The 13,107-nt window shown below is 39.3% G+C and overlaps 1 protein-coding gene across 2 annotated transcripts in view; it reads right to left on the bottom strand.

Moving 5' to 3' along the window:
* Tnks (tankyrase) overlaps window positions 1-13,107 on the bottom strand; it is a 46,697-nt gene that overhangs the window by 13,163 nt on the left and 20,427 nt on the right. The window contains exons 10-19 of one of the 2 annotated variants that reach the window (XM_071681313.1): window positions 10,205-10,345; window positions 9,841-10,060; window positions 8,862-9,027; window positions 8,235-8,423; window positions 7,870-7,971; window positions 4,522-4,719; window positions 4,118-4,343; window positions 3,753-3,906; window positions 1,021-1,181; window positions 619-803 (exon numbers count right to left, since the gene is read on the bottom strand). In XM_071681313.1, the coding sequence (XP_071537414.1) occupies window positions 619-803; window positions 1,021-1,181; window positions 3,753-3,906; window positions 4,118-4,343; window positions 4,522-4,719; window positions 7,870-7,971; window positions 8,235-8,423; window positions 8,862-9,027; window positions 9,841-10,060; window positions 10,205-10,345 (1,742 nt within the window). Of the gene's footprint in view, window positions 1-618; window positions 804-1,020; window positions 1,182-3,752; window positions 3,907-4,117; window positions 4,344-4,521; window positions 4,720-7,869; window positions 7,972-8,234; window positions 8,424-8,861; window positions 9,028-9,840; window positions 10,073-10,204; window positions 10,346-13,107 lie in introns of both variants that reach the window. The other variant, XM_071681312.1, reaches the window with a different exon arrangement.

Here is a 13,107-nt window from a genome sequence, read left to right as displayed (position 1 = left end):
AAAGCTTAATTGCACTGGGAAAGAAACAGAAATTCAAAACGGACTACCTAAATTTGCCACTGACTACATAGTAATTGTGTGATGCAATGTCTAACCAAGAATTACGAGGTTTAGCTAAAGGTAGAGGCACACAAGCAGCCAGTTCTTGAGATCATAAACTGGAGTAATATCTACATTAGAATAATATCTACTGCACAGTACAAGAAAACCAACACTAAAGCAAAACTCACGGTATTAATAAAATATAAACCTTGATGTTATCCTGGTGCACTTCCACCATTTAAAGCCAAAGCATACTTTATATGACCTATTGCATCACACACTACTTTCATTTTCCTCTGCTCTGCCTGGAGGCTGAGTCTTCCTCTAATATTACAATCAAAATATCATCAGTATTCATAAGCACTCCTCATGGTCTCCTCGTATATCCACTTATGATAGTTGGCTGTCATCACCTGAACCTCAGAAAATTTCGATCATGGTTTTTCTTGGTAACTGAACTATCTTTTTTCCTAAGGGTGAATCACTGCTGCTGATTCTTACTGATAACAAAGGAAATATATATCTCACCATCAAATGCATAAATATGACAAATGCCAGAAAAGTAGTTTAAAATACCTTTACAACATTGTACTTGGAAAAGACTCCTCCTGCATGGCCATTGTCCCTGTGTTCCCGTATAGTGGCTTGCATTTCTTCTTCCACAGCAATAAATTCCCTGTCTTCTCGACAAAGGTCAAGCAGGAGAGTGCCTTGAGAAGATCCATTTCCACTGCTACTACACCCACTCCCAACTAAGCCATCTGGTAATAAAAAATTCTATATTCATGAAAATAGGAAGAAACAAAAACTAAACCAGTATATCATTAACAATTCCTGGTCCATAACAGTCTTGCAAAGGAGAAAACATATTGTTACTTTTAAAACTAACCAACTAGAGACTTGCAGGGATATTACACCTGACAAAGCTATTCAGTGTCAGCCACTTTCTATGAACATCTTAGACAAATTACTACTTACTGTGTTGAATAAGTAATTTTTCAACACCTTTAAGCAGCTTGTGTCGGTGTCCATAGGCATTGATCCCAATGGTTTTAAGCTCTTCATGGCCCATTTCTGCTAATATATCCAGTGTTATGTCCTCTCTTTCAAATATATCTCGAAGGTGTTCCAGACCTAAACTGAAGGGTGGACAAGAAGATAAAATATAAATCAAGCATAATAGGTTCCCTACAAACAAGTCTGTTAAAAAAAAAAAAAAAAAAAAAGGCTGTACATCAGAAAATAAATTTCTGCAGGAAGCAAGTAGAACAAATTAAACTTTAAAGATGCCTGGATGAGAGTACTATCACCTTTTTACATTTCAATCTTTTATACTGTGAATGGTCTTTTCATATCAAGAGCTAGGGATACAAGCAATCTTTTTCACCATTTAAACAGTCCACCACTAACATAGGGATAGGGGTGAGAGAGATATAAGAAAAAATAGCATAATTAAAGACCATGATGATAAGGCAATGAATATGAGTCATGGCATAAAAAAATTAGATCCATTTCATTATAAAAAAAAGTTGTAACAATTTTAGTCAACTGTACATGAGTTTATAGTGCATTATGTAAGTCAACCTTAAGTCTGGTTTTACATAAGTGAGGTCATCCTGGAGAAGTCATCTTAAGATCAGGTAGAGAGAAGATCAAAGGGACCATGCGCCAACCTTAACTCTAACTAATTACAAGGTCACATGACCTCATTACAGATTTCCTTCAGTTCTACATACATAACTTAAGTTATATTTATTTTCTCACTATCACTAGCCATCTGATGATGTAATACACAAAAGTACTCAGGATTCTTGTGTCATCTTTCCTAGCAGTGATTCTGCATTTACAATGTGTCTGTTGTGAAATTCTGTATATACATATATTTATCCCTGGGGATAGGGGAGAAAGAATACTTCCCACGTATTCCCTGCGTGTCGTAGAAGGCGACTAAAAGGGAGGGGAGCGGGGGGCTGGAAGTCCTCCCCTCTTTTTTTTTTTCCAAAGAAGGAACAGAGAGGGGGACCAGGTGGGGATGTTCCCTCAGGGGCCCAGTCCTCTGTTCTTGGCGCTACCTCGCTAGTGCGGGAAATGGCGAATAGTATGAAAGAAAGAAAGAACATATATTTATTTATTTTCATAATTTCTATTAAGAAAAACTGAAGGAAGTGAAGTGTTTTAGATATCTAGGAGCAGATTTAGCAGCAGATGGAACCATGGTAGTGGAAGTGAGTCACAGGGTGGGGGAAGGGGTGAAGGTTCTGGGAGTGTTGAAGAATGTGTGGACAGCCAGAATGTTATACTGGAGAGCAAAATTGGATAAGTTTGAAGGAATAGTAGTTCCAACATTGTTATATGGTTGCGAGGCATGGGCTATAGATAGGGTTGTGTGGAGGAGGGTGGATGTGTTGGAAATGAGATGTTTGAGGACAATATGTGGTGTGAGGTGGTTTGATCAAGTAAGTAACAAAAGGGTAAGAGAGATGTGTGGTAACGAAGAGCGCGGTTGAGAGAGCAGAAGAGTGGGTATTGAAATGGATTGGTCACATGGAGAGAATGAGTGTGGAAAGACTGACAAAGAGGACGTATGTGTCAGAGGTGGAGGGAACGAGGAGAAGTGGGAGACCAAATTGGAGGTGGAAGGATGGAGTGAAAATGGTTTTGATGTGATTGGGGCCAGAACATACAGGAGGGTGAAAGGTGTGCAAGGAATAGAGTGAATTGGAACAATGTGGTATAAGAGGGTAGACATGCTGTCAATGGATTGAACCAGGGCATGTGAAGTGTCTGGGGTAAACCATGGAAAGTTTTGTGTAGCCTGGATGTGGAAAGGGAGCTGTGGTTTTGGTGCATTACATATGACAGCTAGAGACTGAATGTGAATGAATGTGGCCTTTACTGTCTTTTCCTAGCGCTACCTCACACGTGCATGGGGGGTACCATTTCATGTGTAGCAGGGTGGTGATGGGAATAAATGAAGGCAGCAAGTATGAAATGTACATGTGTATATTTGTATATGTCTGTGTATGTTTTATTTTTTTTTTCATTTTTTTTTTTTTGTCGCTGTCTCCCGCATTTGCGAGGTAGCACAAGGAAATAGACAAAAGAATGGCCCAACTCACTAACATACACATGTATGTACATACATAAGGGTAGACAGTATGAATTATGTACATGTGCATATATGTATATGTCTGTGTGTATATATATATATGTATACGTTGAGACGTATAGGTATGTATATGTGCGTGTGTGGATGCGCATGTATATACATGTGTATGTAGGTGGGTTGGGCCATTCTTTCGTCTGTTTCCTTGCGCTACCTCGCTAATGTGGGAGACAGCGACAAAGTATAATAAAAAAATAATATTAATTTCATTACATTCCATCATGTTCACTTCTGTATTCACAAACTGTCTGTAAATCTTTTCTCATCTCCATCTCATCAGTTTTTGATGCAATCATTCTGTCATCAGCAAAGCTCCTCACCATGCTTTCCTTTATTTCAAAGAAAGAGAGCAAGCCACTGGGGGTGAGGGGCTGAAAGGATATACAAAAAGGGCATTTCTTTTGCCATCCGACAAACAGAGAGGCCCAATCAATATTCAATTACCGTGCGGATAAGTCAGAGATCCTCTTTCCTGGTATTTACATTGACTACCAGTTATGTAAGTTACAACTCATCTGATCTGAAACTAGCAAAGTTCTCTTACCTATTAAGGAAAGAAGCAATACTCATGTTGACAGGAGTATCTGGAGTAGTCTCACAGCGAGAATGGTCACAACATCCATCACCAATGCCAGGCGAGGAACACATTACTGGTGTGAAAGTTAAACTGGCACCTGAAGGCATCATTACTGTTTCAACTGCAAAACAGTAAGAAGTATGACCATTTTAACACAACAGAGATAATATATACAGCTGAATTCTAAATTTGTTAAAGAATATCACAAAAAAGCATTTCAAAATAAACTATGAGTTAATATAACAAGAACATGAATATCTCATATCTAATAATATACTTTTTTTCATTCTGCAAATCTAATATAATGGATGTAATCAATATACCATAAATACCTTCAGCCCCAATATTATTGATAGATATCAAAGATGGAGCAGGAGAGACTGCTGACTGGGATACTGTCTTGGAGGGAGTGCCTGGGGGCTTAGGTGATGCTGGAGAAACTGGTGGTGCTGCTGCTCCTCCACTGGCAGGTGTTAGGCTTGGCTGACTCATCATAGCATCTTGCAGTAAACTCCTTACATCTTCTGCTGTAGCTAAGTGAAGTGGAGTCTGACCCTCCTACAATAATCAGGCAACAAAATACTTAGAATCATGCTAATGACTTTAAATCCAACAACAGAAGTAATCAATGATTTATGGTGACATCTTAAGTTACTGATTTTAATGATTATAGGTCTTCCTACTCTCACAAATTAAATGCTTATGCAAGGAGCTTCCAAACCCAATGAGAACTAACCTGATTCTTGAGGTATGGATCAGCTCCATGTGCAAGCAAAAGAGCACATAACTGAGTGCGGCCTTTCTGAGCTGCTTCATGTAGTGGTGTGAAACCCCATCTATCTGTGGCATTTACAGCTGTCTGGAATCTGATGAGGAGAGCTGCAATGTCTAGGTGTCCATATGAAGATGCATTATGTAGAGGGATGAGACCACCCTGTAATACATTGCAAAATCAATATTTATTTATACTTATTTATTACATTTTATTGCTGTCTCCTGCGTTACCGAGGTAGCGCAAGGAAACAGATGAAAGAATGGCCCAACCCACCCACATACACATGTATATACATACACGTCCACAAACGCACATATACATACCTACACATCTCAACGTATACATATATATACACACAGACATATAAATACATACACATGTACATAATTCATACTGTCTGCCCTTCTTCATTCCCGTCACCACCCCGCCACACATGAAATGACAACCCCCTCCCCCCCACATGTGCACAAGGTTGCGCTAGGAAAAGACAAGAAAGGCCACATTCGTTCACACTCAGTCTCTAGCTGTCATGTATAATGCACCGAAACCACAGCTCCCTTTCCACATCCAGGCCCCATAGAACTTCCCATGGTTTATCCCAGACGCTTCACATGCCCTGGTTCAATCCACTGAAAGCACGTCGACCCCTGTATACCACATTGTTCCAATTCGCTCTATTCCTTGCATGCATTTCACCCTCCTTCATGTTCAGGCCCCAATTGCTCAAAATCTTTTTCACTCCATCCTTCCACCTCCAATTTGGTCTCCCACTTCTCCTCGTTTCCTCCACTTCTGACACATATATCCTCTTTGTCAATCTTTCCTCACTCATTCTCTCCATGTGACCAAACCAATTCAAAGTGAGAATCATTGTGCAAACAGATGGCTGTGCAATGTTGGCTTCAAAAACGAAGCTACGAGCTTATTATGAGGAATTCAGACAAGTGCACAGTACATTCTGAAGCTCGGAGTGAATGCTACCAAATGAATGGTGATGATGTTAGCAAGTGATTTTTTTTCCTGTGCATACCTACCATTTCCCGCATCAGCGTGGTAGCAAAAGGCACAGATTAAGAAATGACCTCATCTGCTCATATTGACTCTCAAGCTGTCATGCATAATGTGCTGAAACCAGATCCCCCTATCCAAAACCAGGCCCCACAGACCTTTCTGAAGTTTTCTCTGACCACTTCTTATGCCCTGGTTCAGCCCAATGACAACACATCATTCATCCCCCATAACCTATATTGTTCCAATTCACTCTATCCCTTGCACACCCCATACCCTCCTGAATGTTCAGCCCCTGAACCTCCAAACTATCTTTCACTCTATCCTTCTCCCTCCACCTTAAGTTATTAATTACTCACTCATCCTCTCCATGTGCCACACCTAAAATTTCAGTACATCCTCTTCAGCTCTCTCAACCATACTCTTCTTACTACCACATGTCTTATTCAATCAAACCTGCTCGCACCACGTATTGTATTCAACCACTTCATTTACAACACATTCATCCTATCCTTTACATTTTTGTCTAGGTCCAAATATTGCATCTACAAAACAAAAAAGGGAATACTATACCATCAAGCATACCTATCTTTGCCCTTAAAGTGGGAGACTTCTGTTGCCATACCTTCCTCAATGCACCCAAGACCTTTCCCCCTCATCTAGCCTAAGGTTCGATTCAGCTCCAATGGTTTTGTTTGCTGTCATATCATCTCAAGTATCTAAAGCACTCCATCTCCTCCCAGTTCTCTCCATTAATACACACAAACACTCTCTAAATAATCAGTCTCTTTTCACTAGTAAACCTAATAACCTTATTTTTATCGACATTTACTCTCAACTTTCTTCTTTCACACACTCCCAAACTCAGATGCCAACTTATGGGGCTTCTCGCTCAAATCTGCCACCAGTGCCATATCATAAGCAAACAAGGAGAAATTTAATAAATTGGTGAAAGGCACAAAAAGGTTCATTTTCTTACATTTCTATGGAGCATCTTTATCAATGGAGGAGAAATGGATGGATGTTAAGATATACAAGAGGTTAGCAAGTGGCTGACTGCCCTGGGAAGGTTATGAGGGATAGAGCAATAAACTTGGTAGTGTGGTAAAGTTTACAGGAAGGTATGTTTCACCCTCCTTCCAAATAGGAAAGTGATACACAGGTTTCCCATACAAATGCAAAAACAAAAACTTTAAAGACAGATTTCTGAGATCAGGATCTGGAGAGGAAATAATGGATATGGTAAAAAATGAAAAAAAAATCTTGTATTAAAAGTAAACAGAGATGGTTCTAAAACAGAAAACGTAATGGAAATAGAATGGATGAATGGGGTGGAATGAGGCTGAGAAAAGGGAGACTAAAAGTGTGGTGGAAGGAGAAAGTGAAGGAATAAGTGGCAAAAGGGTGAATAAACAAAGAATTCTGGGTGCTTGGAACCATAAAAGGATAGGCATGCATAGAGATGATTCTGCATGAGATACAATATGTGACAGCAAAAAGCATAAGCATAGAGGCACTTGGATCTATGCCAAGAGAGGGATGAATGTAGAATATCCTACAAATTACTTTGTCATAAAGTAGGACACTGTATGCTGGACATGAATAAGACATGACTGGGCTTGTGCCAGGATCTAGCTTCCTAAACTGACATACTATCTAGCATGTGTCCTTCAAACTACATTGAAAGACAAAAACATAACATGAAGAAAATTTCTAAAGAGTAGGTACCACAATCTGGAGGTGGAGGGTCAGAAAAAAGGGATATGTTGATAAACTAAAAAATGGAAATAACTGAATGTCTGGATTAGAGAGAAAATTGTTAAGGAAATTTGAGACTGGATATTCATCTGAGTAAGAAAATTTGGAGTATGTGTTCATATAGGGTGTACACAGGGATGAAGATGTAGAGGTACACAAGACAGTTTAACATGTATCCTAGAAGATCAGTTGTAAGCAGCAAGCAACTAGTATGGGTAATTCGAGTGAAAGTTACATTTTCAAATGTACCTGATCATAAAACAAGTTCTTTAAAAATAAGTCTTGCAATCAAAGATTCCAATAATCAAGAGGATGGAGTACAGTTGATATACAGATGTGGAGCAAATAAGGAATGAAGATAGTTACATAATTTGGAGTAGGTGCCCAAACAGGGTGTGAGGGTGAACATTCAGGGATCTGTAGTAACCAAGATTCCCTGAGATACATAAAAAGAAACAACAAACTGTAGGTATGGGTAACATGATATCGACAAGAATGAAGAGCAAGCAACTTGCCATTAATGCACTTATAAATCAAACTAACCTTATCTTGCGCATTAACATCAGCTCCATTTTCTAAGAGATATTCTGCAACCTCTAGATTGTTGTAACCTGCAGCTAAGTGCAGAGGTGTAGAGTTGCGACCCTGGGAATAAGAATATTACAAGTTTTAGAACTGGTGATTACTTTATGCCCTTCAAATTCAAAACAGCTTCTTTACAATCCTAGTCACTCCAACATGCAAAGAAAAAATCTACCAAGAATCTTGATTTGCAAAGCATTTATACAGGGACCTTCATATTCAAGTAGCTGCCATAATGTACTGAGAAGCTGCTGTATGAACCACTCAGCTGAAAGCTAAACTTTTCAATAATGCAGAATATAGAAAGACAAAAATTTTACTTGTACCTGAGAATCCCTGCAGTTTATATTTTCTGGATTCAAGAGTTTCTGAACACGTGCCAGATTGCCCTTCTTAGCTGCATCCAGCAAAGCAGCATCCCCACGCAGTAAGTCAGCAACATCCTGGTCACTCTCTTTCACCAAGTCTAATGCTGTATGTCCATCTCTATTTTTTCTATTCACATCAGCTCCATGCTAGAAAATTTTATCAGATAATAAATAAATAAATCTATATGAAACTATTAAAAGTCTTATGGCAACCTTAACAGAATGGACTTAACTAGAAAACTGTGCATGTTAGGGGTGCATGGATAATTTACATAAGGGCTGGAGGATATGAGAAGTGAGTTAAGTGTCTAAAACACACTACTTCTGGCTGATAAAAGATCAAAACAATAGCATTTTTTCATTCACTGATTACATATCAACCAACAAGCAGTAAAATGATTACTTACAACAAATGAGCCATTTTTGTCAATTTTCCTCTACAACAATATCTGAACATAAGGTGCATTTAGCCAACAGCATTATGGATTTGGTGGTGAATAAGATATACATCAAAATCATATAAATGAAATGCCTTAGTCCCACATTCTTCACATCTTTGCTACACAATTCTTATTGTTCCCTTACCTTTAATAATAGTTTAACAATATCATATTTCCCTTTGGCAGCAGCTTCATGAAGTGGTGTAAATTTCCAAAGATCTGCTACATTCACACTTGCACCATGACGTACAAGAAGCTCAGTTACTTCATAGTGGCCATATGAACATGCGTTGTGTAAGGGCACAAGACCACTGTAAAAGAATATTCATCATTAATAAATGAGAGGGCTTGGGATGTGAGTCAGTTGTTGTTTGCTGATGATACAGCGCTGGAGGCTGATTCAGCCGAGAAACTGCAGAAGCTAGTGACTGAGTTTAGTAGTGTGTGAAAGAAGAAAACTGAGAGTAACTGTGAATAAGAGCAAGGTTATGAGGTACAGCAGAGTTGAGGGACAAGTAAATTGGAAGGTAAGTTTGAATGGAGAAAAACTGGGGGAAGTGAAGTGTTTTAGATATCTGGGAGTGGATTTGGCAGCTGATGGAACCATGGAAGCGGAAGTGAGTCACAGGGTGGGGGAGGGGGCGAAAGTTCTGGGAGAATTGAAGAATGTGTGGAAGGTGAGAACATTATCTCGGAAAGCAAAAATGGGTATGTTTGAAGGAATAGTGGTTCCAACAATGTCATATGGTTGCAAGGCAACACACCCCTATAATACCCTCAAATCAAATCACATCACTCAAAAGCTAACACACACAAATATTCATTTCCTTCATAATTGTCTGCCAAGGTAGTTACATGAACAGAAGAAAACAGGCTGCATTCCCTCATCAATTCTCTAGCTGTTATGTGTGAAGCATGAAATAACATCTTCTATCCACTACCAGGCTGCACAGTCTCTTTCATGGTTTCCCCCAGCTGCTTCACATACACATATACTAAATATAATTCCATTCACCTGTGTCCCCATTTGCTTACCCACCAGTCGCACATATTCCCAATTATCATGCCTACCCAAATACCCTAAGAACAGCACCTATCTAAATGAAGAGATAAATAACTCTTACCCTTTGTCTTTTGCATGAACATCAGCTCCATGCTGGAGTAGATACTCCACAATTGGAACACGGTTATATCCTGCAGCAAAATGTAAAGGTGTTGAGTGACGTCCATCTAGATCTCGAACATTTACCAGATGTGGCTGTGAGGTGAGGATGCGACGGACACACTCGATGTCACCAGATTTTGACGCTTCCAAGAGCTGCTGCTCACTGTCTACACCAGGCCCTGGAGGGTCCTCTGAGGGTGTTATATTAGAGTTATGTGTATAAAATGAAAAATCTACCAACTATTATATGAATGAATTCTAAACACAAACTACACCACCAACCTAATAATTTTCAATACTACTGTAATCATGGGAAAACTGACCATGTAGTAATCTTTGTACACTATCTGTGGCAACTTGTGTGGCAGTGTAACCCTGGAGTGAGATAATTGTTGGATCAACACCAAACTGTAGAAGAACACGGCAGGCCTGTACATCTCCCTCTTTACCACATCGATGAAGAGCTGAAATATTCATTCATAAAGTAAATTATGTGGCCTGAAAGCAAAAACAATAAAAATCCACAACACAGATATCAAAGCTGAATAAGAGAAGCACACATACAGGTATAAGAACTTTTAATGTGAAGTTACTATGGCAGTATCAACTCCCAGTACCAACCCCCTCCTACTTGTGAGGGATTGAATTGCAATGATTCACTTCAATTCCGAGAATTTAGGCACAGGCTTGATTAGTGATATACGACAAATTCTTTGTTTGGTGTGTGTGCAAGAATTACATCCTCAATGTATATAATAATCTTTTCCTTTAACATCATGTCAGATTTGAGAGAGAGAGAGAGAGAGAGAGAGAGAGAGAGAGAGAGAGAGAGAGAGAGAGAGAGAGAGAGAGAGAGAGAGAGAGAGAGAATCTTTTTTGTCAGAATACTTTTAAGGTATTTTTGTGTTTATCATTTATTCTATAATGATGTCAAAGCAACTGGTGAAATATGTTTCACTTCATATCCTATGTGCTGGTGGTTGGCTTATACACAAGAGAATGCACCACACACACCTCAGTTTGTGTACACTACTGGTAATGACTTATGTTGTCCCATAAAAATTTACTGCCTCAAGTATCAGTGTAGTAATTTCAGCAGGTCTGCAAGAAATGTTACTGGTACTCAGACTAGTATAAGACAAAAAGCTAAAACTCTTCATCTCGAATCAGGGATGCTTATGAGGTTTAATGGAAGTCAGAAACTCATGGCTGTAGCCAAGTCCATGATCCTCGCTCACCTAACTGTGACCACTTTCAGGAAAAACAAGAAAATAAAACTGCATTCTTTGTCTAACTCTCAATCAACTGCTAAGATAGTGTGTTAAAAGAGGATCAGTGTGATGGAGAAAATGGACCAGAATCAGATTATACAGAAGGCTAAATGGAGAGAATGGACCAGAATTAGATTATACAGAAGGCTAAGTAATTTCATAATGACTTAAAAAGTGAAGTCAACAAGATATGTTGGGGGAAACTTTTGGGCATCACAGGTATAGATAGATAAATAGATACAATAGTGGTGGTCTGAGGAGTTAAAAAAGTGTCATATAATAACCAATGAGTGCAAAGGTTACCAGGGCTGATACTGAGGCAGCAACTTGGTTCCTGTAACATCTAACCAATTTGTCATGCTAATGGATTCACAGAAAATAAAAAGCACACCTTCCTTTTTCTTTTAATTCATAAAAAGATACACAAAAGGTATCTTTTTTTAAGATTTAAGATAACTGCCAGACTGGCTAATCCTATGTAAACAGGTTACATAAACTTTCATATCATAACCTCTCTATTCATAAGATTAAGCACAATAAACAATAAAAACCACAATTTTTCTTACAATCTTAAAGTTGAAGCTTTGCATTTTGGAAAAATGCATTATTCTTCAGACTGGCCAACCCTAAGTGTGGGTGGTGTGGATGAAACAAGGGCACAACAGTGGGTGCCATGAACGGGGTTGGATGCCACAGACTCAGCAAGTCCCTATAAAAATTGTGTAGCCCCCTTCCTCAATAATTTTCTTTAACCCTTTTCATGCTATGGACGTCACTTCACTGTCATGTAGCTGGGTGCTTTGGCTGTATGGCTGTCAGTCAACGCACAGAATATCCCACCAATAATTTGAATTTTGTGTGCATGGTAGGCTCTGTTGGCTGACCATAGTTGGCAGTCCAAACAAAGGATGAGCCTGAGCTGTCTGGAGGCCTCAGTTACCTGCACTTTGGTTACTGGCAGCTAAAGGCATACAGACAGCTCAGGAGACATTCTTTATTTGGACTGCCAACTACGGCCAGCCAAGAGAACCAAAAATGCACACAAAATTCAATTTGTTGGCAGGACACTCCACCTGCAGAATGAGTCACAGCATCCTGTTACATTACAGAAGTAACATCCACAGCACTGAATGGGTTAAGGAAAATTTTTAAGGAAGGAGGTTACATGCCTCAAAAAGTCTTTAGTTTTGATGAGACAGTTATTGTGGAAAACAATGCAAGCTAGAACATTCTTTAACAAGGAAGAAAGAGTGCTCCTGGGTATAAAGCAACCAGAGATAGACTGACTCTTCTACTGGGAGAGAAGGGTGATGAAAAATCTTAAAATTAAGCCCTTACTGATGTTTCATTCAGTATAATTGCAATAATATGAAGGGCTATGTAAAGTTGGCATTACCTGTAACCTGGCATTCTAACTAGAAGCTTGGGGTCAACCAAAGTATTTCTCTAGTGTGGTTTACTGCCCCTTTCTGTCCAGCTGTAGACTGCTTCTGTGCCAGTAAAAACTTGGCTAATAAAGGCACCACTTATTCTTGACAATGTATCAGGCCATGTTAGGGTGGAACTCCTCCCAAAAACATGACTTTCTAGCTTCTGTCCAGAAATCAAGGTGTGAATGCCACCTACAAGGTATTTCACCTGAGGAGCACATTCCACCAACTCCTTAAAGGTACAGATAGGTGGGGTAAGCCTCTGATCATGAAGAGGTGGAAAAATAATTACATTAAGCATGCTGCGGAGAACATTGTTATTTTGTATGAGGAAATCAAAATCACATGGAAGTGTTTGGGTTAAGCTATGGACTGAGTAGAGCATAGCTTCTCAGGTTTTGGGCAAGTAGAAACAATGTACGAGGATCCTCAGACAACCATGACTCAAACCAATAATGGTGGCCTTAAAGATGTTTAAAAAGGTCTTGCTGAGTTGCTTGAGTCACAATCTGAGGACTTGACTGA

Source organism: Panulirus ornatus, chromosome 32 (assembly GCF_036320965.1).
Source record: "Panulirus ornatus isolate Po-2019 chromosome 32, ASM3632096v1, whole genome shotgun sequence".
Classification (NCBI taxonomy): domain Eukaryota; kingdom Metazoa; phylum Arthropoda; class Malacostraca; order Decapoda; family Palinuridae; genus Panulirus; species Panulirus ornatus.
This window is presented reverse-complemented; position numbering and strand designations above follow the sequence as displayed.